Source organism: Myxocyprinus asiaticus, chromosome 26 (genome assembly GCF_019703515.2).
Source record: "Myxocyprinus asiaticus isolate MX2 ecotype Aquarium Trade chromosome 26, UBuf_Myxa_2, whole genome shotgun sequence".
In the NCBI taxonomy this organism is placed as follows: Eukaryota; Metazoa; Chordata; class Actinopteri; order Cypriniformes; family Catostomidae; genus Myxocyprinus; species Myxocyprinus asiaticus.
In genome coordinates this window covers 14,841,446-14,864,838 of record NC_059369.1, presented here as the reverse complement: position 1 = coordinate 14,864,838, position 23,393 = coordinate 14,841,446, and the positions used below count along the sequence as shown (strand labels likewise).

Sequence of the window (23,393 nt, the reverse complement as noted above, 5' to 3'; positions counted from 1 at the left end):
CACTAAAAATCTTTTGTGCTGCCATTTTTGGAACCCATTGACTTACATTGTATGGACAAAAACATCATAGTTCCTTCAAAATATATTTTTGTGTATCGTTTGTGTTTCGCAGAGGAAAGAAAGTCATATAAGAATGAGACTGCATGAGGGTGACTAACTGATGAGATCATTTTCCCTTTAATACAATGTTCCTGGTCTTTTTGTGTATGATTTATAGGTGCATAGTCCCTATGCATTGTCCCTATAGGTTATTCCAAAGAACTGTCTTCATAATATTGAATCCAAATGAAATAACTTGCTTCGGCTCTGAAACTACTTTCCTTTTTGGCTACTGTTTCAGGATGAGGTCCTCAACAAGTGACTGTACACTTTGGTATGGAATGCCCACTTTTCACATTAATTTCAATTCCTGATGTATAAACTCAAGTCCCCACCAACACTTTTTTCTTCATTGAATACCCTGTTTCACAGTATGGAAGTGAAATGGGTTGCGAATGACACTTCATCTTGACTTTCAACTTGGGGACATATCCCAGTTCTATTCCAGTTTCTATTCATTCTAAAAATATCCCAGTGTACACTTACTCCGTGGGAGGGTGAAACAGCTACGGGGGTTTGGATCCCAACATTTTGCCACAGTCAGTGTGATAAGGCTGTAAACATAATCACACAAGTCAGTACTGACACAAAGTCCACTTAAAGTTTAAACAATGTCTGACCAGGAGATCACGTCCTGGTCAGACGTCCTTCTCTTACCCGGGTTTATGGACGATTTCTCGCAGAACCCTCACAGCATCATCATTAGTCATGTTCTCAAAGTTTATATCGTTCACCTACAACACAAAAGCAACACATGACAAACAATAGCTCAGGACCAAAAATCTTTTTCTTATTATAATTCAAAAAGCAAAGACAAATACTGACCTGCAGTAGCATGTCACCAGGTTCAACGCGTCCATCAGCAGCCACTGCCCCGCCCTTCATGATGGAGCCAATGTAGATCCCTCCATCACCCCTCTCATTACTCTGCCCCACTATACTAATGCCCAGAAAATTATACTTCTCTATAGAAATAGAGACAGAGAGAGGTACAGAATGGAAAGAAGACCAGAGTACACATGGTAAGACAAAAGAGAGCATAAATTTACTGTTGTGTGAGAGTGCAGTAAAACTTCAAAGACAACACGAAATCAGAATTGATCCTATTTATTTTTGTAGTAAACGTCTGTGGTCATCTTTAGCACGATTCATCAGTGCACATTATTCCAAAGAAGCAGCATAGCTTTCATAAAGTTTCATAAAATTCATTATTACACATCTTTCTGAAATACTTGCTTCTGATTAGACTATTACAGCATAAAGTGGCCATTTTTTTTTTATACAACAGTTAGTTCTAGTGTTCGAATCTGATTGCATGAGTAGCGTTCAAAGAGTGCTTATACACAGACCAACAGCACTGGGACACTTCATTGTTTGCATCACTTTGCATCTCTGTGTATGTGGCTTTCCAAATAGTGGTGGGGATTTTAATTGTTCATTTGCTCCTTTTGATTTCCTGATTCGTTCAGTGGCCATTTCTGGAGAGTGCATATTTACGGCAGTAGGTGGCGACAAATGAGCGTCTTTTATGTTATGAGTGAGCCATTCAAAAATTGACTCAACTGATTTGTTAAAAACACATAGGCCGTGTCCCAAATGGCACACTTGATGTGGACTTGCGGTCTCGTGGCCTTCATTTGCACATTCCCACGAAGTCCACGAAAACATAAGGTGTCCCATTTGACATTTTAGCGCTCCAAGGGGTACCCTCACGAGCACCCCCTTTCCCCCTCACTGCGCCCTTCAGCTAAGCCCACATCTGAGCGAACTCCACAGCGGACTACTACCCAACAGTCCCCGGTGCTAATCCTCTCGACCAACCACAGCGGATTGGAGTTTCCGAGCTGGAGAAAAAATCACGGTGGACGATGCAACGTCAATTGCGGATTAAATATTAATTGTAATAAGTGTATCACTTTTTAATCTGATGTGAAGAACTGGTTCAAAAAGTTTTCCAGAGATATGTAATTACTCCTATTCAGTTTTTACTGACCAGTTTTTCAATGGTGAAGTTTTACGTTCATAAAAGTAAGTAATCTAACACTAAACCTTTGTTATTGTTGTTTCAAAAGGGATTTTTGAATTATTGTGAGTCTCTAAAACATTAAAACGTGAAGTGTACGTTCCTGTACATAGCTGTAGCTTGTAAGATTGCTTATATTTATTAATATAGCAAAGTTCAGTCTAACAGTGATACTTATACCTGCAGAAGTGTGGCTGTGTGTATTTTATAATGATTTTTGCAATCTATTGTGGTGTATGAGACGTATGTTCTCCTTTACATTTGACTTTGTTGTAAGCACCTGCCAGTAACCATTCATGTTTATTTGTTCTCTAAATATGTAAAAAGATGGGTTTTGTTATTGTTGTATGTGCACTTTTTCCTGTGTTTTTCAGAGGTTTTTAATTAAATTCTCTAATGTTTTATTGTCAGTGTGTTGCTTGGAATTATTCAATAAAAAAAAACAAATATCCAAGAGTTCAAATGTGTTCCTTTACACTATCTATCAAAGTCATGATTTTTTAAATAACAATTTGTAAAACTGCATGTATATGAAAAACGTAATGTGTGAAAATGCCGTTATCTGACTGAAGTCTTGAAGTCTGTCCCAAATGCACACTTTTATAATTCATGCACCCTCATGGACTGGTTGACTAGCGCCCCATCGGTCAGCACTCACTTACGCCACCAAAGTCTGGACCGCAAGGGTGAAAGGTGCCATTTGGGACAGGGCCATAGTTGTTCACAACTGAAAAAATGGGAGTGAACGTGAATTCATTCATTCATTTAAAAAATTCGTCAAAAACCAATGATTCGTATATAAACTAAACACAATGTGTAGTCAGGCAGTGAAAATCCCAAAATTAACCTCTTCCAGGTGATTATAGACTGATCATTCTTTTGGGATTCTTTTGATGACTGTACAATATCCTTTACATATCAGCCTAACTTGTTTCACTTTTCAAGATCCAATCAAATCCCAATGAATTAAATCACGTCCTGTCCAACATTATGTCCTGTTGAAAATTCCTGGAAATGTGCCACATTACGCAAGTTAAATTTGTTACAAATGCTGTTTCACTTTGTCTGTAAAAGAGTGGTACATGTTCAAAAAGGAGACACACAGATATACATGTGCACATACTCACCCATGTTTAATGTGACAGTTATGATGTTCAGTGACATGGTGGAGTCAGTTATGCTGCTGAACGATGACGACTAAAGAAATCCAGAGAAAGAAAAAGAAAGAGAGAGACAGATGAGGACACACTTAAAAAGACAACAGTCCAACACTGATAGCTGGCTACAGAGACAGTAGATATGTAGCAGTCACATGACTCTCACCCTCTCCATCCTGGGTGCTTTGGGTTTCCGTCTGCGGCGGCGATGGCGTCTCATGAGATGTGACGATGTGCTCTGTTCCATAGAGCTGCTCAACCTATAGTGACATCACAGATGATGTACTGTAGCATCCTCAAAACATCATATTAAGCCTAGAAAGTGCCTTTTGTGTATATATAATACACATTACAGCCCTCTAAGCTCTGATTGGTCCTGACAGTCATGTGATGCTTGACAGCCAATCATCTGTAGTACTGTAGCAGTTCATCAGACAATGGAAAACCATGCTTTGTGTTGGCTTTCCAGAGCATGTGATTTGAGTGTGCTTAAAGTCATCTCCATGGGGAGAAGATTTTTGTTAACTGAGAGCTAGTGTGTTTAAAGGGTCATATTCTACATTTTTTCTAGCATTTAAATTTTTTTCAGTCCACTTATAATATTGGTGAAGGTTTCCTCCACCGAAAATAATTTAGTTTTACTTGATCATTTTTCACTCTTAGAATTGAACAGGCTGTATTTAAGACTCTCTTAAGTAGATTACCTCTGTTATGATTGGTTAACCTCTTTTCAAGTGAAAAATACTGATGTAGTTCATGCTGTCATTTATCAGGGCCAGACAAATTGCTGAATATTGAATAAGCATTGATATAAAAATGTTGGAGATCAAACACAATGTGTTCATTATTGTGTAGTTATAAGTTTCAATCCACTATTGTATATATTATAGGTTGCATATTTTAATGTTTATTGTGCAATGTGTACAGTATACATGTCTCATTGTATTTTTTGTAACTGTATCTACTAGGGCTGGGCATTAGGATGATGTAATCTGATATTGACGATCTCTGACAAATATCCCTCTGCCGATTGCGACACTCATTGACAGATGATGATCGACAACATTGGGAAATTACAAAACCATGGAGCTGGGAAGTCCCCAAATATATTAAATAGCAGCACAGGGTATGAAATTAGCAACCGTCAAATGCAGGTAGCCTATATCATGCGCAGTTTTGCTCACCTACAAGCCGCTGTGGCAGGCTAACTGTAAGACGTCTCGGAATGACACATGACAAGAAATGCTGTTAGACACAAAATCTCTGGAGGTGCTCTAAGTTTAGTTCGTTTTATTTCCATGAGTTGTTTCCATTATTTTCATCATCATTATTATTATGCTTATGTTTATAATTGTCTTTAGATATTAATATGTAGCCTACGAGTCATCTTCCATCTGTTGTCGTAGATGGATAGGCTACTTGCGTGACGGCAAATGGAAGGGTGGGTTTATTCGATTTTTTGACCACTTCGTTATTTTAATTGCTTTTTCATTTAGTTTGAAGTGCAATTTGAATTTAGAAATATCTTTGGGGGGGATTTTTTTGTTTTGTTTTTTGTTTTAACAAATTAATTTAATATTTCAAAGCAAAACCAATAAAGCAAGGATATTCACCAATCCCTCGGCCGGGGGGTTGACGATGTAATCGGATATTGCGATATTTTTATAAAAATATCGTGAACATATTTCTTAGCTATTGCCTAGCTCTAGTATCTACTGTTGCATATGACCAGATACTAGGGGTGTAAAAATGCATCGATGCATCGCAGTGCATCGATCTATCAAAGAAAATTCTATGCATCGACTACAGAATTTAAGAATTGATTATCATTTCTTTTTTCTTTTTTGGGGGGATTGTCTCCCCTTTTCTCCCCAATTTGGAATTCCCAATGTGCTCTAAGTCCTCATGGTAGCGTAATGACTCGCCTCAATCTGGGTGGCGGAGGACGAATCTTAGTTGTCTGAAACCATCAATTCGCGCATCTTATCACGTGGCTTGTTGAGCACATTTCCGCGGAGACCTAGCGCATGTGAAGACTCACGCTATCCACAGCATCCACGCATAACTCACCACGTGCCCCACCGAGAGCAAACCACATTATAGCGATCACGAGGAGGTTAACCCAACGTGACTCTACCCACCCTAGCAACCGGGCCAATTGGTTGCTTAGGAAGCCTGACTGAAGTCACTCAGCATGCCCTGGATTAGAAGAATCGATTATCATTTCTATATTAATACCCAATGTGACCGTCTCATATTACACAAGCCTTCTCGCAACAGACACAGAGTGGAGCATGCGAGACAGAAGGGAAAGAAAGTGCACTTTGAAATAAAGTTTATGCTGCCGAGTTCACCCCGCGAACCTACATAAGATTAGATGGATGGATCATATGGATGGATGGATGCAGCCAAGTTTGGCTTTCTGTGTCATTATTCAAAACTGTTTGCATCCGTCTGACCAAAGCAAGTTTAATGTTGTTGCCTTCTTCCCCGATTACAATATATTATGTTAATACTGCTTTTATATCTCCATAAAATCATAAAACAGTTTAACCACGAATAGAACTATAGAATAGAAATGTAATTGATGGGCAGACATTTGCTGTGAACGAAAACACTCACTCGTTCATTCATTCTCTTTATAGTGAATACTACAGGGAATAGGGAGCCATATTTTTTAAAAACAATTATGAATCATTCCAAAATAATCGAATAGAATAAGATTGAATCGAATCGTGCCCAAATTTCAGATTTCACAAATAGTTGTCAGAGCGAAGCGTTACACCCCTACCAGATACCAAGGTAAATTCCAGTATTTTTAAACAATGAAAATACAATAGTATTCTGAACAATAGTAAAAGTGTTCAGTTGTCATAAGATGGCATTGTGTAAGAAACAGGGTGAAAAGTAAGTGCTTATGAACTGATAACCTGCCATTTTACTCGTGATTTGAGTGAAAGGAAACGAAAGTTATTATTGTTTTAGCGCCTCTAGTGTTCATTTCACCAGGAAACTGCCGCGATATGCCATGTGAAAATCACTTTGCAAAAATGTCGGTATAGTAACGTGTTTCTATGAGACCAGCTATACTATGATCCTATATTCCATAGACTGGCAGGCACTTTCATCCTCAGACTCACCTGCTAGTGGAGTCATCTTCCTCTGAGTCAAAGAAGCTGGTGGTGTCCAGCTCACTGCTCATCAGCGTGGACGAGCTCTCATAGCCAGCAATCTTTGGCCTGTGCTCTGGCCGAGAGTGACCATTCAACCTGCCTCCTGCAACAAACATAGAGATCAAACATAAGCCCAAATAAACAGGCCTGATGTGTCCTGATGCACAGGTATCCAGTTGCAGGAAAAAGTATATGAATTTTAAGATTTTACCATGGATTTCTGCATAAATTGGTCATAAATATGTATCTGATCTTCAACTTCAAGTCTCAATAATAGACCAACACAGTGTGCTTACACAAATAACACAATGACAATGTTTTATGTGTTTACTGAAAACACCATGCAAACATTTATAGTGCAGGTTGAAAACAATTATGTGAACTCTTGGATTAAAAGGATAGTTCACCCAAAAATGAAAATTCTCTCATTATTTACTCACCCTCATGATATCACAGGTGTGTATGACATTCTTTCTTCACCAGAACACATTTGAAGAAAAATACAAAATATCTCAGCTCAGTAGGTCCTTAAAATGCAAGTGAATGGAGATTTCTCTTTTGAAGCTTGGTTAAATTAATGTCTTCTAAAGTAATCACTTTTGGTGTGAAAAAAGATCAATACTGAAGTACTTTTGAACTATAATTCAATGTGAGTGTAAGCTTCACGAGAGGGTGGAGTTCAAGCAGCCTCTCGTATTTGCGTTGCATTGATACCGACGTAATTTCACGTTCTCCACTCGGTTGAGACATCCAGGATAAGCAGACAAACGCAGCATTGTGAGTAAAGAAACAGATAAATACATATCTAAACCAAAACCAACCAAGCTACTGTACAGCGTTCTTCCTTCTCACTTGTAAACAGCACTGCTCTTCCAGCTGTGACGCACTTGTCTCAGTTCTCACTTGTTTCAAATTCCAATGCGATTACATCACATGCGCATACTACTCCAGACCGGAAGCATGATTTAGACTTAAAAAAAGTACTTAAATATTTATCTTTTTCAAACCAAAAGCGATCGTGTCGCTTTAGCAGACATTAATTTAACAGCTGGTGTCATATGGAAGACGTTTATGCTGACTGTCTGTGATTTTTGGAGATTCAAAAGATAAATCACCATCCACTTGAATTTTAAGGACCTACTGAGCTGAGATATTTTTCTATTTTTCTTCAAATGTGTTCTGGTGAAAAAAGAAAGTCATACACTCCTGGAATATCATGAGTGTGAGTAAATAATGAGAGAATTTACATTTTTGGGTGAACTATCCCTTTAACTGGTTTACCTGCCTTTGGCAGCAATAACCACCAAACATTTCCTGCACTATAATTGGATCACTGTTCACAATGGTTAGCAGAGACCATTCCCCTTTTTAAAACTGATTCAGTAAAGCTATATTGTTAGGAGTCTGCTAATCTCTTAAGATCCTGCTAAAACAAAAGTCTGAAATCCATGGCAAAATCCAAAGGTTCACAAACTTTTTTCTGTAACTATGAGAGTATACGCCTCCTCTCTATCTCCTTTATCTATAGAACATGGATACAGATCAAATATCACAAAATAGTTATTGAGCTGACTTTTAGGCAAACTCACCATGGTCATGTGTGTCTTTTCTCCGAGGCCTCTCTCTGTCTCTCTCTTTCTCTCTGTCTCGATCTCTCCGCAGTGATGGACCCACCTCAGGCTCTGTGTCATTGCCCAGGTCATCCTGACTCTCAGCAGCATTCGCACTGGACAGAGAAAGACAAGAGGATGAAGAAAAGGACAGGTGTTCAGAGGAAAGAGGATGAAAAAGAAAATCAACATCGTCAGAAATAAAATCCATCTGTACACACAAACTGACATACACAACACATAGCTGGCTGATACACGTCACACAAATCTTTCTCAACAAAGAATATGACTATACAATATGAGTCTTTTAATTGATGACTCAAATTAATCAGTGAATCAGTTTTTTAAAACTTTTTTAAGTAAACCATTTAAACAAACTGATTTGTTAAAATTAATCAAACTGACCAACACTACTATCAATACTAATGTAAACATCAGGCACCAGTTGCGAAATTAGGAAGTCATAATATGTGCGACAATTTAGGCAATTTTATATTCTTTCTCTATTTTCCACTTTTCAACAAAGTCAGGAAGCATTTTTAGAACTAGTGTAACCAAATTAACCACAAACAATGCACATTAAGTGTGCATAATTAATACTTTATCTATGTATTTTATACAGGTACTAAAAATGAAATGTTTTTCATTTCAGTTTGTTATGAGCAGAAACCTTTTTTTTTTTCAGTTTGGGTGTTCAGCTGCCTCCTTTTCAACTGGTAACCAGTTAGAACAAAATTAATTAGTTCGGTTAATTAATTAATTAGAACGGTTAATAACGTTCTTTTTTTTTTTTTTTTTATATGACAGTACTCTGTGCTAAGGGTGGGTGATATACAAGTTGCAGTGTTACCAGATCTCTCAAGAAAAAAAGGGACCTGGTCTAGAAAAACAAGCTCAAAATAAGGGACTTGCCTCAACCAAAATAAGTATAAATAAGCAATTTTTTTTCTCATGTAAGGGAATTATCAGCACAGAAATAGTAACAAGCAAAGTATACAATAGCCTATATAAAAGAACGTTTTTTTCAATAAATGTCTTCTTAATATTAAATATATCTCTGTGGTAGTGGGGGTGTGGTTGAGCACCAGTTTGTGAATGTTGAGCGAGATCAGGAGATGAGAATGGTAAGCATCATCACCTGTCAATGATTGTCTCTAACAGCTGATTGTCATTGCAGTGAGAGTTGGAGATGGATTTAAGGGCAAGCCAGATGCCAGTGGAGGGGGAGAGAGCACCACACACCCCGAGACAGTGCTGTTTGAATGAACATTGTGTTTGTGTTTGCCGCTGAAAAGAGTGTTTGAGTGTTTACCGCTCGAAAGCGTAGTTTTGCAAAATAAATAACACCTTTGAGTTGGATTCGCTGTCTCCCGCTTCCTTCTTTCCAAGAGAGTTAATAAACTTTCACACTGGTGCCAAAACCCAGGAGCCGGAGGAAGATCACCGCCCGGTGTCGCTTCAAACGGCCATCCAGCTGGCAGAGGAGCACATGGTGGTGTATTCGGGAGCCGGCGAGCCCCGAGACCCTCTCTCTCTCTCTCTCTCTCTCTCCTGTCTCCCCTCCTTCTCTTCCTGCCTCCTCCTCCCGTCCTGTTCCTCCTCCCCGGAACCAGGGAGGTCCCCCTCCCAGACCGGCGCCCCAGCTTCGGGGGCTGCACCATTGCCCAGTTTCCCCTGTCCCTCTCTGCTCTCACTCCCAGGGTGGTGAATCTGCTTCCCCGGGTGTGGGCATGAAGACTGGGCCAGTTTGCTGGAGCTGTGGGGTCCCCGACACTCCACAGGCCACCCCCGACCAAGCAGGGACATACCTGTGAGTATTAAGGGGGGTACATACCAGGCCTTAGTGGATTCGGGATGCAACCAAACTTCCATCCATCAATGCCTGGTTCAAGACAAGGCTTTGGGTGCTAGTCACAGGGTGAAGGTGAGGTGTGTGCATGGGGATATCCACGGTTATCCAGTAGTGATGCTGACTATTCAGTTCCGGTGCCTCTAAGCAACATTTCAGCACGTAGTGTTGCAGAGACACTCTTCAGAATCATCTCCCGAGTGGGGATTCCGAAAGAAACGTCACTTACACTATGCGAGCTGTATGAATTATTAGGTATTAAATCGATTCGAAGCGTGTACCACCTGCAAACGGACGGCTTGGTCGAACCCTGAAAAACATGGTTCATAAGTTCGTGCACGAATATGCCCGGAATTAGGATAAGTGGCTTAAACCCCTGTTATTCACCGTTCAAGAGGTCCTGCAAGCCTCCACGGGGTTCTCCTTATTTGAATTATTGTATGGGTGTAAGTCTCGCGGTGTCTTAGACGTCATGAGGGAAAACTGGGAGGTGTGACCTTCAAATAGTAAAAGCAAAATTAAATACGTTCTTGATCTGAGAGCAAAACTCCACACATTGGGGCAGCTATCACAGGAGAATTTGCTACAGGCACAAGAACGTCGGTCCTGGCTGTATAACTGTGGGGCTCGGCTATGGGAATTTTCACAGGGAGATAAAGTCCTTGTATTGCTACCCACATCAAAATCTAAATTACTCGCAAAGTGGCAAGGGCCCTTTGAGGTCACACGGCGAGTCGTGGAAGTTGATTATGAGGTTAAACGAATGGATAGGGGCGGAACACGGCAAATTTACCACCTCAACCTCTTAAAACCTTAAAACAATCTCTTTATCTTGCATGCATGCACACACTGCTTGGGCGTGTTTAGACTAAACATCATCTTATGCAGACAGAATTGTTTTATTTTAAACATTTAATAATTATTTTATTATTTTATTTGAATGATTTCGTTTAATTACAGAACTGCTTCTCAGTCAGAACCGGCAGCATCAATTCTGTACAGTATTAATGCATCATACCTAACAATAATTCAGTGAAGACTTGGAAACAACTGATTAATTAACTTTTTGCCTTGATTTTTTCCATTGTATCTGGATTCACCGTGCATGTGCACATAGTAATTATATATAGTTGTCTAAAAGGTCTTCATTGTGTCAAAGGCTACCTCCGCAACATGTATTAAAGCAAAGAAATGAAAGTTGAAAGGGGTACAAGAACGTCAAGAACGGAATGAAAGGGACTTCATTCCCGTTTTGGTTTTGTTCGCTTTACGTTTTCGTTCCTTGGAAAATTTTAAGTCCCTGATTTTATAATTTGGTGGGATATGAACTGGCTAAATGAGCAATATTTTCTGACAAGCTTTATTGCTATTCCTAATCATCATCATATATTGTTCAGTCCAAATTCACAATTACATCTTTAATGAAGTTATTTTGACCAATACCACACCAAAAATTATGGTACCATTCACATGCACTTATCTCGTGATGACTGCATTGACTTCAAGGCAACATACATTTCAGTTGATCCTGACCCTGTGCTGGGAGCAAAGTACAGTGTATTCTATATTTGCATTTGTATGTGAGAGAAGGATTCTTGTCCCCTTGATCCAGGACTGAGCAGCAGAGGGAGCTCATAGGTTGCAGCTGTATTTTTCCTAGGCATTTTTGGCCTGTTTCCAGTGATTTTAATAATTAACCTGCTCACACAAACACACTCACACAGAGGGTAGCCATACTGCCCAACAGACAGAACAGGAAGCACACACATAGACAGGAAACACCAGCAGCACAAACAACTATGAACACACATGTGGTCACATGCAGATAAAGAGACACGCTGACCAATAATCCCACAAACCTGTGGGAAAAGCTACAAACCTGTAGGGATGCACACTGATACAGACAGGCAAATAAAAAAACATTAAATTCAATTATTAAAAATCGCCACCCATTCTCTTTGAAGCGAACACCGCATATCCCATCTATTTTTTATTATTAAATTGCAGGCTTTTGCAGTTTAAAAATCACACAAAGCCATAACGCTAAATCGATTTTAATTCAATGAATTGTGCAGCCCTAATAATAACAATGCTTGACTTCCCCCAATGAAGTGGTCTCTGTCTGTCTAACCTCTCTCTTAACCACTTCCACATTCCAATTAAAATGGGCACTTAAAGCAATCAATGCCTTTGTAGGTAAAATATTGATCTATATCAATGAGCATGTCTTTCTATGATGGTCTGTAGGGTTGATTAGATTTTCAAGTAATGAGGTCTATGGTTTATTGGAAAATGTACACACACATACACACACACACACACATACTAAGCAATCTTGCACAGTTCTTCTTAACACACACCCTGTGATCAAGCCGATATCATTAAAGGTATTGATATCCTAGCACTCTCTGAGTAAGGGCTCTGATTAGTTCATGTTAAAGGAAACTGGTGCCTTTGAGACTGAAGGGTAATGAGTGCATGTCAACACTGAGCTCTTCCTGTCTCTAACCATATCCACTGGCTCTATACCTAACAAGATCACAGTGGATATCCAGCATAACCATGTCCTTGCATTTCTTTTACTATATAAATATGACATGTGATTTTTTTGATTGTAAAATATTTTCTCCTATCCCATTTCCCAATGTGTAGACTAGTACCAACAATAAGTAAGCCACATTTGTAGGTTGTCTTGTTGAAGAGTTAACAGTTAACACTGTGGTGCTTTCAAAACATCGCTCTGGACTACAAGTTTGTCCAAACAATGGAAGACAGTTGTAGGGGGACTATGGAATCACATATACTAAAATATTAATCTTGCTATTTCTTTTGATAACAGTAATTTTTTGAATGCATGAAATATCTGGATGGCCGACTACATTTAGCTGTGTTGTATAATGTGCAAAATATCCGAATCTGTTGAAATGTGCATTAAAAATACAAAATACCAGTTTATATTTTAAAACACACAGACAGAAAGTGACAGCTGTGGAGTTACTAACTGGAAGGAAGGGGGTCTGGAGTCTCCGATGCCTCCTGTCCTCTCCAGAGGGGGCGGCAGCTCGGCTTGAGTTTCTGCGCATACAGAGCCTCCGTCAGAACCATGAGAGCCGTCTGCAGACACCAGCTGTACAGAAAGAGAGAGGGAGAGACAGAGAACTAATGGAATTAGCATTACATTTTAAGGGATTTTCTAGGTTAAAAACAACTTAAGCTCTATTGAACAGGAAGCTTGTATTTTTGGTTAAAATACCTATATTAGCCATGTTCTTCGCTACGAAACTGTGTTATTTGAGCTGTAAAGATGTCTAAATCACACTTGTAATGGTGGGACTACTGTTAAAAGTGGATAAACGTATGTGCTATGTAGGGGCAGTGGTGGCTCAGCAGGTAAGGCTCTGGGTTACTGATTAGAAGGTTGGGGGTTCAAGCCCCAGCACCACCAAACTACCACTGTTGGGCCCTTGAGCAAGGCCCTTGACCCTATTTGCTCCAGGGGCACTGTATCATGGCTGACCCTGCACTTTGACCCCAGCTTAGCTGGGATATTTGAAAAAAATAATTTCACTGTATATGTGTGATATTTATAATTATGTGTTTCCGACATAAACAGTCTCTTTCTTGTATCCTTGCAAAAGTTAAGAGGTTTACCACCTTTGCATTGTCATGACATGAGTTGAAAGATTGGACGTTACTTTGCACAGACAAGGTCATGTTAACACGTACAATGTTTCATTCTTGTGGTTATACTACTGTGGGGCTGGGCGATATGTAAGAAATATGTTCTCGATATTTTTATAAAAAATATTGTTATCTGATTACATCGTCAACCCCCCAGCTGAGGGATCTGTGAATATTCTTGCTTTATTGATTTTGCTTTAAAAATTCAATAAAGTTTTTGAAACACGAAAAACTTAAACCAAAGATATTTCTAAATTCAAATTACACTTGAAAACGATAAAAACTTGTATATAACCACCCTTCCATTTTCCATCACACAAGTATCCGTCTACAACGAGTGGAAAATTACTAAAACAAATTAAAATCTAAAGACAATTACAAATGTAAACATAATAATAATAATAATGATTGAAATATATTTCAAATCTATGTTTTGTATTATTTTATGATTTATTCACACATGTAAAGGCTATAAATAAAGTGAACCTGCAGACTGCAGAGTTGCGTTCACAATGCATGTTGAGCGCAAACTGCTCCATGTAAATAAAGTGAGCTAAACTTTGAGCACCTCCTGAGATGGTCTGAGGTCATTTGCAGCATTCTCATAGACGACACTATTCTTGCAAACAGTTTTCAGATGACTTAAATGAAAAGAAAGAGTGAGAACTTTACATGAGCGTGTTCCACGAGAAACGCTCACGCTGCATGCCTCTAAACAAAAAGCACATTAGAGACGTGCAGCAATGGCTTTTCTTCTTTTCGTAACGTGTTTCTTCAAGCACGTGTCTTTGTGTCTAACAGCTTTTCTTGTCATGAGTCTTTCTTAGACGCCTTACAGTTTGCTTGTCACAGTGGTGGGTAGATGAGCAAAATTGCCTGCCATGTGCATGATATACCCGCATTTGGGGGTGCTCATTTCATACCCTGTGCTATTTTACATATTTGCGGACTTCCCAGCTCTATGGTTTTGTAATTTCCAGATGTTGTCGATCATCATTTGTCTATAAGTGATGCATTCGACATCGGGATATTTGTCTGATTACTTCATCCTGTTGCCCAGCCCTAGGTTATACTGTCCGATAAGCATGCATTTGAATGTTTATCTTGGTGCAATGCCTTGTCCCATGGATTTCCATTGTAAGTGTAGTACAGTAAACATGATTTTTGGTTAGTTTTTACAAACTGAGTAACAAGTCAAAAGCATTGCGGTAATCAACAGAATGCCACAGACATCTGTCGATAGAGCTGAACTTGTATTGAACCCTGAACATTTTTACAACAAAACCAAACAAGGTACGAGTCTACTATCCATTTTGTTTCATCCATCTTTAAAAAAACTCAGGCCTGAGCACACAGGGGGTGTGTAATAGCTTAGGAATTAAACAAATGAATCAGAATGCAAAGAACTCAATAGTAATGATCATTAGTTTTTTTGAAAGAGAGTATCCAGATGTCTGCTGGATAAACAGTTGGCCTCTTAGGAGGCCACATCCGCTCTGACACGTCCTGCGACACTGGCAATAATGTGCTGTATTTGAGTCCCAACATCACCCCAAATCTGTCTGATTCAATCTTCTCATTATGGACAGGATATTTAAGGAGTGTTTTTCACACACCGTGTGACTTCGCTTAGATAATGCAATCAGAGCCAGGGTGGAAAGGGTCGCAGTCGCAGTTCTCTGAGGGCACAGATAAAAATGCAATCAAGTCCCATGTTTTGACAGAGATTTTAACAGAAAGATATGTACAGCTGAAGTCAGAAGTTTACATAAACCTTAGCCAAATACATTTAAACTCAGTTTTTCACAATTCCTGACATTTAATTGTAGAAAACATTCCCTGAGTTAGGTCAGTTAGGATCACTACTTTATTTTAAGAATGTGAAATGTCAGAATAATAGTAGAGAGAATGATTTATTTCAGCTTTTATTTCTTTCATCACATTCCCAGTGGGTCAGAAGTTTACATACACTTTGTTAGTAATTGGTAGCATTGCCTTTAAATTGTTTGTACTTAGGTCAAAACATTTTGGGTAGCCTTCCACACGCTTCTCACAATAAGTTGCTGGAATTTTGGCCCATTCCTCCAGACAGAACTGGTGTAACTGAGTCAGGTTTGTAGCCTCCTTGCTCGCACATGCCTTTTTAGTTCTGACCACAAATTTTCTATCGGATTGAGGTCAGGGCTTTGTGATGCCCACTCCAATACCTTCACTTTGTTGTCCTTAAGCTATTTTGCCACAACTTTGGAGGTATGCTTGGGGTCATTGTCCATTTGGAAGACCCATTTGTGACCGAACTTTAACTTCCTGGCTGATGTCTTGAGATGTTGCTTCAATATATCCATATAATTTTCCTTCCTCATGATGCCATCTTTTTTGTGAAGTGCACCAGTCCCTCCTGCAGCAAAGCACCCCCACAACATGATGCTGCCACCTCCATACTTCACGGTTGGGTTGGTGTTCTTCAGCTTGCAATTTTCACCCCTTTTCTTCCAAACATAACAATGGTCATTATGGTCAAACAGTTCGATTTTTGTTTCGTCAGACCAGAGGAAATTTCTTCAAAAAGTAAGATCTTTGTCCCCATGTGCACTTGCAAAAGTCTGGCTTTTATATGCCAGTTTTGGAGCAGTGGCTTCTTCCTTGCTGAGCAGCCTTTCAGATTATGTCGATATAGGACTTTTACTGTGGATATAGATACTTGTCTACCAGTTTCCTCCAGCATCTTCACAAGGTCCTTTGCTGTTGTTCTGGGATTGATCTGCACTTTTCACACCAAACTATGTTCATCTCAAGAAGACAAAATGCATCTCCTTCCTGATTGGTATGATGGCTGCGCGGTCCCATGGCGTTTGATTTTCCCATGATGTCAAGCAAAGAGGCACCAGTTTGAAGGTAGACCTTAAAATACATCCACAGGTACACCTCCAATTGATGCCAATTAGCCTGTCAGAAGCTAATTGTCTAAAGGCTTGATATCATTTTCTGAAATGTTCCAAGCTGCTTAAAGGCACAGTTAACTTAGTGAAAGTAAACTTCTGACCCACTGGAACTGAGATATAGTCAATTAAAAGTGAAACAATCTGTCTGTAAACAATTGTTGGAAACATTACTCATGTCATGCACAAAGTAGATGTCCTAAATGACTTGCCAAAACTATAGTTTGCTAATATTAAATCTGTGGAATGTTTAAAAAATGAACCTAAGTGTATTTAAACTTCAGACTTCAACTGTATTGTACATCACGGTATAATTAATGTATAATTAGTCCTGATACACTAATAAAGACCACTGAAAGGTGCAATAATGTCTTGGCCACTAGATGGCCCTCTGGCATCCTTGCATTTGTGTTTCAATGCCAGCAAGTTCTTGACAGGCAGAGCCAAGACCTTCCCTACCTAAAAGCTTCCACAGACTCAGCGCTGCATGGGAAATTTGATGGTGTGAATCTGAAATGGGGGCAGTAAGAGGACACGCATATTTCCTGAGCCCCAGGTTTCTGCCTCTCCTGGCCGGTGCATTGGAAAAGCACATCTGAAGATGGCAGGGAGTAAAGCAGCAATAAAGAGCACACCTTGTGTTTCTCAGTGGAACTGGGGAGTTGGGAATCCGGAAACGTATCCATTCTCTGTGTGTAAGCTTGAATCCCATGTGAAGTAATAGTTTTTGTGTGTTTCTTGGCTGAACAGAGCAGGGTGTGTGTACGTGTGTGAGTGTGAATCAGAGGGAGGTGATGTGTATTCCTGCATAGACACAGCAACTTTATACATCTGATTTTCTATGGAATAAAAGTAATGGAGAACGTGAGAGTGTGATACTTACATGTGCATTTAGCTGCAAATTATACAGGGGAATGCAAGTGCATTAAAACTGTGCACGCAGGTATGAGTCTTTGTCTCGGCTTGTGTAAGAGTGTGCATGCAGGTGTATGTTTCTTTCGTTGAGGTCAACAAGAAATTACACTCACAACACATTTGACTTTGGTCACATTTGATGTGGCATATTTTTTTTGACTTTTTGGGATATTTCAGGGACACTTATTTTAAAATCTTTTTGCTCCCAGCTGCTCACACGAACACATAAGGGATACAAAACATACACTCTTATAATTATTTACAACATATTACAATACAAACACTATAAAGTAAGCACTATTTAACAAATATAGTGATTCATATTTAACAAATATAGTGATTCATCAACAGTTGCATTTGTGTTTCAACACCAGCAAGTTCTTGACAGGCAGAGCCAAGTCCTTCCCTGTCTAAAAGCTTCCACAGGCTCACCGCTGCATGGGAAAGTTGCTGGTGTGAATCTGAAATGGGGTCAGTAAGAGGACATACATATTTCCAGAGCCCCAGGTTTCTGGTTCTCCTGGCCGGCGCGTTGGAAATGCGCATCTGAAAATGGCAGGGAGTAAAGCAGCGATAAAGAGCACAACTTGTGTTTCTCAGTGGAACGGGGGATTTGAGAGTTGGGAATCCAGAAACGTATCCATTCTCTGTGTGTAAGCTTGAATCCAAGTGAAGAAACAAACAGTTTTTGTGTGTTTCTTGGCTGATCAGAGTAGGGTGTGTGTATATGTGTGTGTGTGTGAATAGTGAATCAGAGGGAGGTGACGTATATTCCTGCATAGACACAGCAACTTTATACATCTGATTGTCTATGGAATAAAAGTAATGGGGAATGTGAGAGTGTGTTACTTACATGTGCATTCAGCCTCAAATTATTGTAATGTTTGCAGGAACGAGGCGAGAGAAGGAGGATCTATGTGCAAGCTTTTTAATAAAAACTTTAATTCAAAACACGAACACAGAACAAACCGTTACATCCATGAAGGAAAAGAACTGACAAAGACAAAGCTAACATGAGGACATTATATACACAAGACTTAACAAGGGTAACAAGACACAGCTGGGATTAATCATGGGGAACACAGAGAACAGAGACAGAACCAAAACCCAAAACCAAACTTCAAACTAAAAGTCTTAGTCCTCCTAACAACCTCTAGTGACCACAAGGGCAAATGTCCCAAGTGTTACAGAGCCCCCCCCCCCATCTAAGGAGTGGCTCCTGATGCTCCTTAAATAAAACAAAACAAAAATAGCTCATAGGAAGAGCAGGAGGCAGACATTCAGGGGAAGTCTCCGCAGGATCAGCCTCAGGGAACTGGACAGGCTCGTCGACAGCCTCAGGGAACTGGACAGGCTCGGGGAACTGGACAGATTCAAGGAACTCGATAGGCCCGTCAACAGCCTCAGGGAACTGGACAGGCTCGTGGACAGCCTCAGGGAACTGGACAACAGCCTCAGGGAACTGGACAGGCTTTTCAACATCCGCAGAGAACTGGACAGGCTCGTCGACAGCCTCAGGAAACTGGGAAATGACCTCCATGGCCGTGAGCACTGGCAGCGACAGGGAAACGGCCTCCATGGCCGTGAGCACTGGCAGCAGCAAGGAAACGGCCTCCATGGCCGTGAGCACTGGCAGCGGCAAGGAAACGGCCTCCATGGCCGTGAGCACTGGCAGCGGCAAGGAAACGGCCTCCATGGCCGTGAGCACTGGCAGCGGCAAGGAAAGGCCTCCATGGCCGTGAGCACTGGCAGCGGCAGGGAAACGGCCTCCATGGCCGTGAGCACTGGCAGCGGCAGAGAAACGGCCTCCATGGCCGTGAGAACTGGCAGCAATGGGGAAACGACTTCCGTGGCTAGGAGTGCTGGCAGTGACTGGGGAAACGACTTCCGTGGCCGTGGTCACTGGCAGCGGCAGGGGAACGGCCACTGTGGCCGTGAGTGCTGGCAGCGACTGGCGAGCAGGGGCCATTCTTCTCCTCTTCCGGACAGCCGAGGCTTCAGGCGCTGGCTCTGGGACGATCGAGGCTTCAGGCGCTGGCTCTGGGACGATCGAGGCTTCAGGCGCTGGCTCTGAGAGGGCAAAGGCTTCAGGAACTGGCCTGTTGACCGGGGCAGGTGTGGGCGCTGGCTTGTTGACTGTGGCAGGCGTGGGCGCTAGCTCGTTGACCGTGGCAGGCGTGGGCTCATTGACCGTGGCAGGCGTGGGCGCTAGCTCGTTGACCGTGGCAGGTGTGGGCTTGTTGAACGTGGCAGGCGTGGGCTCGTTGACCGTGGCAGGCGTGGGCTCGTTGACCGTGGCAGGCGTGGGCCCTGGCTCGTTGACCGTGGCAGGCATGGGCGTTGGCAGCGTCATGGGATTACTGCCACAGTGTAGAGGGAGAATGTGAGCTTCAAAGCATAGTTAATGAAGTCCACCAAGGAAAGCTCATATCTGCCTCCTGACAGACAGGATTTCACAGGCTCATTAAGTCAGAACCAATAGCAGTCCTTGAGTTCAATATCTCCCCAATTGAGAACTTGGGCGAGACCGCAGAACTGATTGGTATATAGCTTGATGGTCCCCTCTCCTTGTTTGAGAGCAAACAGTTGAAAAGCTGCTAGATCCATAGTCCTGGCCAGTTCTTCTGTAACATTTGCAGAAACAAGGCGAGAGGAGGATCTATGTGCAGGCTTTTTAATAAAAACTCAGAGAAATAAACATAAAGAACTCAAACATTAGAGCATTATATACACAAGACTTAACAAGGGTAACAAGACACAGCTGAGATTAATCACGTGGGAACACAGAGAACAGAAACAAAACCAAAACCCAAAACCAAACTTCAAACTAAAAGTCTTAGTCCTCCTAGCGACCTCTAGTGGCCACTAGGGCAAATGTCCCAAGTGTTGCAATTATACAGGGGAATGCAAGTGCATTGAAACTGTGCACGCAGGTATGAGTCTTTGTCTCGGCTTGTGTAAGAGTATGTGTGCAGGTGTATGTTTCTTTTGTTAAGGTCAACAAGAAATGACACTCACAACACATTTGACTTTGATGTGGCATATTTTTTAGACTTTTTGGGATATTTCAGGGACTCTTATTTTTAAATATTTGTGCTCCCAGCTGCTCACACAAACACATAAAGGAAACAAAATATGCACTCTTATACACTCTTACAATTATCTACAACATATTACAATATAAACACTATAAAGTAAACATTATATAACAAATATAGTGATTCATCATCAGTGGATCATTAGCTTGCTTGTAATAAATGTCCAGTATTCTGGACGGTAAAGATGAAATGTGTAACTTCGGTGCTAAAATATTTTAAGACAATTTTAGGTTAATTTTCTCGAAAATTTATCTCAACAGAAAAAACACTGTCTCTGTCACTCTATTTCCTCTGTTTGAGTGGCTCATCCAGCCCGATATAACAACATTGACTTAACTAATGGTGTGAGTTGGGGGCAGAACTATCTGTTTGTTTGATCAACAGAAGACGGGAGCGTATGTCAAATGTCAAAACTGACATTTTTGCCACTATTAGAGGTCACCATTTATATTTATTGCTCTTCTCTTGTTTTGTGCTTTATGGGTTTTGTAGTTGTTTTTGTTGTCTTTGTTCATTGGTCCCTGTGGTTATTAGTTTCAGGTTTTCCTCATGTTCTCATTTGCCCCTTGTGTATTTATACCTGGGTTTTCCTGTGTTCTTTGTCAGTTGTTTTCCTTTCCAGGCTGTAGTGTTTGTATTATCATTTATTTTGATTCCTTGTTCCCAGTGATTCTTGTTTATGGTTTTGTTTCGAGTTTCTTTATTAAAAGGCTGCACTTAGATCCGCACTTCTTGACTCTTCACTCTCACATCATTACAGGACAACTGACCAAAACCCTATGTATCTAGCAGCTATGGAAGGGCTCTCTGTAATGCAAGGAGGCAATACCATCGAGCAATACACAGAGCAGTTCTGCAAGCTCACCCATGCCCTCAAAATGGGAGATGTTGCATTCAAAGACATCTACCGTTTTGGACTCAACGAGCCTGTGAACTCTCCTTGGTAGAATTTACTGATTATGACTTGAGGATCACACTATCCCCTTACAATGTGCGGTTTGAAAGTACCCTCCCTGCGTCATCGAGCGCTCCCTCACCTGAGACGATGGGCTCTCAGAGGAGGAGAAAGGGGAGAAACGTCCCAACCTCGGTGGTCCCAACTACGGTGGTCCCGGTGGTCGCAACCTTGGTGGTCTCAGCCTCGGGAGACAAGGAGACCACGGCCCCTACATCACTGATGCCAGTGCTCTCGGCCACGGAGGCCATTTCCCTGCCACTGCCAGTGCTCTCGGCTACGGATGCCATTCCCTTGCCACTGCCAGCGCTCTATGCCATGGACTACGAGCCAGTATCCACGCCCCCTGCGGTCTCAAAACTTGAGTTCTGAGTGGCTCTGCCCCCTGAGTCTCTGGCCCCACCTCCTGAACCTCCCGCTGCTCCACCAGCTCTGACCCTGAGTCTCTAGCTGCTCCACCAGACTAGGTTTGAGAAGATCCAGTCGTGTTCTCAATTTGCAATTAAGGAACAACATTGCTGGCGACTCCTTGGTAGTAGCATGTGGCGTGTTCCAGTATGTTAACAGAAAGGTGTCAAGCCTCTGTTGAATCAGAGCCGAGCCCTTAGAAGCTTCTAAGGCATGTTTGAATGTTTGGACAAAATATTCAGCTTGCCCATTGCTGGAGGGGTGGTAGGGTGCAGAGTGAACATTTTGCACCCCATTTCCCTTCAGAAAGAGTGAGAACTCATCAGCACAAAATTGTGGGCCATTGTCACTGACAAGGACATGGGGAACCCCATAATGGCTGAAAAGTCCTCATAAGACCTGAATGGTTTTGCCAGTGGTAGTATTGTCCATGATAGAGACTTCAGGCCATTTGGAGTGTGCATCTACCAAAATCAAATACGTATGGCCTTCAAAGGGACCAGCAAAGTCGACATGTATCCTTTCCCAAGGATAAGCGGGCCATATCAATGGCTGAAGTGGAGCAGGACATGGGACATTTTGGATAAGCTGGCAAGACTGGCATGATTTTGACTGAAGCTCAATCTGACCATCGATACCTGGCCACCAGACGTAGCTACGGGCCAGATTTTTTATTCTTACCAATCCTGGATGTCCCACATGCAAGTCAGCTAACACACGGAAAAAGAGTTTGGGAGGTATGATGACACGACTGCCTCATATTAGACATCCTTGAATGACAGTGAGCTCACTGCGGCATCACAAATGGTGATAACTTTTTACAAATATCTTTAATGTTTGGGAACATTCCTGTTGAAACCATGTCCAACACAGTAGACAAGATTGGGTCAGTAAGTAAATCACGTCTCATTTCTGCACTGCTGATGGGCAGGGTGGCTACCTGGGTGGCATAGAACACATCCACTGTGTCCATTCTCTCTTTGTGATCCACTGGTAGTGGTAACTGTGACAGTCCATCAGCATTGGCATGAAGAGCGGCTTCCTTATACTTAATGACATAGTCATGGGCAGCTAACACCAGAGCCCAGCACTCCATTCTGGCTGCTGCCATTAGTGGGACACTTTTGTGTGGGCTGAGAATAGCAGTCAAGGGTCGATGGTCAGTAAGTAGGGTAAACCATATAATTATTGATGGAATTTGCAAAATCCAAAAATTAAACTCAGTGCCTCGCACTCAATCTGAGCATAATTCTGTTCCTCTTTGCTAAGCGTCCTGGATGCGAAAGCAATTGGCTTTTGCTCACCACTGGGTAAAACGTGATATCACAGAGCCTACCCCATAAGGGGATGCATCACAGGAGAGACGATTGGGCAGCTCTGGGTTATAAAGTGTTGTTTGTGAGATGAGGAGATCCTTTGCTTCCTTGAATTCATTTTCACAGGCCACACTCGAAGTCCATTTCTTATCCTTGCATAGGAGAGCATT

The 23,393-nt window shown here is 41.3% G+C and overlaps 1 protein-coding gene across 2 annotated transcripts in view; it reads right to left on the bottom strand.

Annotated features, from left to right (window-relative positions):
• Positions 1-23,393, bottom strand: part of LOC127416885 (segment polarity protein dishevelled homolog DVL-3-like) — a 55,163-nt gene that overhangs the window by 8,855 nt on the left and 22,915 nt on the right. For both annotated transcript variants that reach the window (XM_051656472.1, XM_051656473.1), the window contains exons 3-10: positions 12,914-13,038; positions 8,042-8,178; positions 6,420-6,555; positions 3,446-3,539; positions 3,250-3,319; positions 925-1,064; positions 757-833; positions 586-653 (exon numbers count right to left, since the gene is read on the bottom strand). In XM_051656472.1, the coding sequence (XP_051512432.1) occupies positions 586-653; positions 757-833; positions 925-1,064; positions 3,250-3,319; positions 3,446-3,539; positions 6,420-6,555; positions 8,042-8,178; positions 12,914-13,038 (847 nt within the window). The remainder of the gene's footprint in view (positions 1-585; positions 654-756; positions 834-924; positions 1,065-3,249; positions 3,320-3,445; positions 3,540-6,419; positions 6,556-8,041; positions 8,179-12,913; positions 13,039-23,393) is intronic.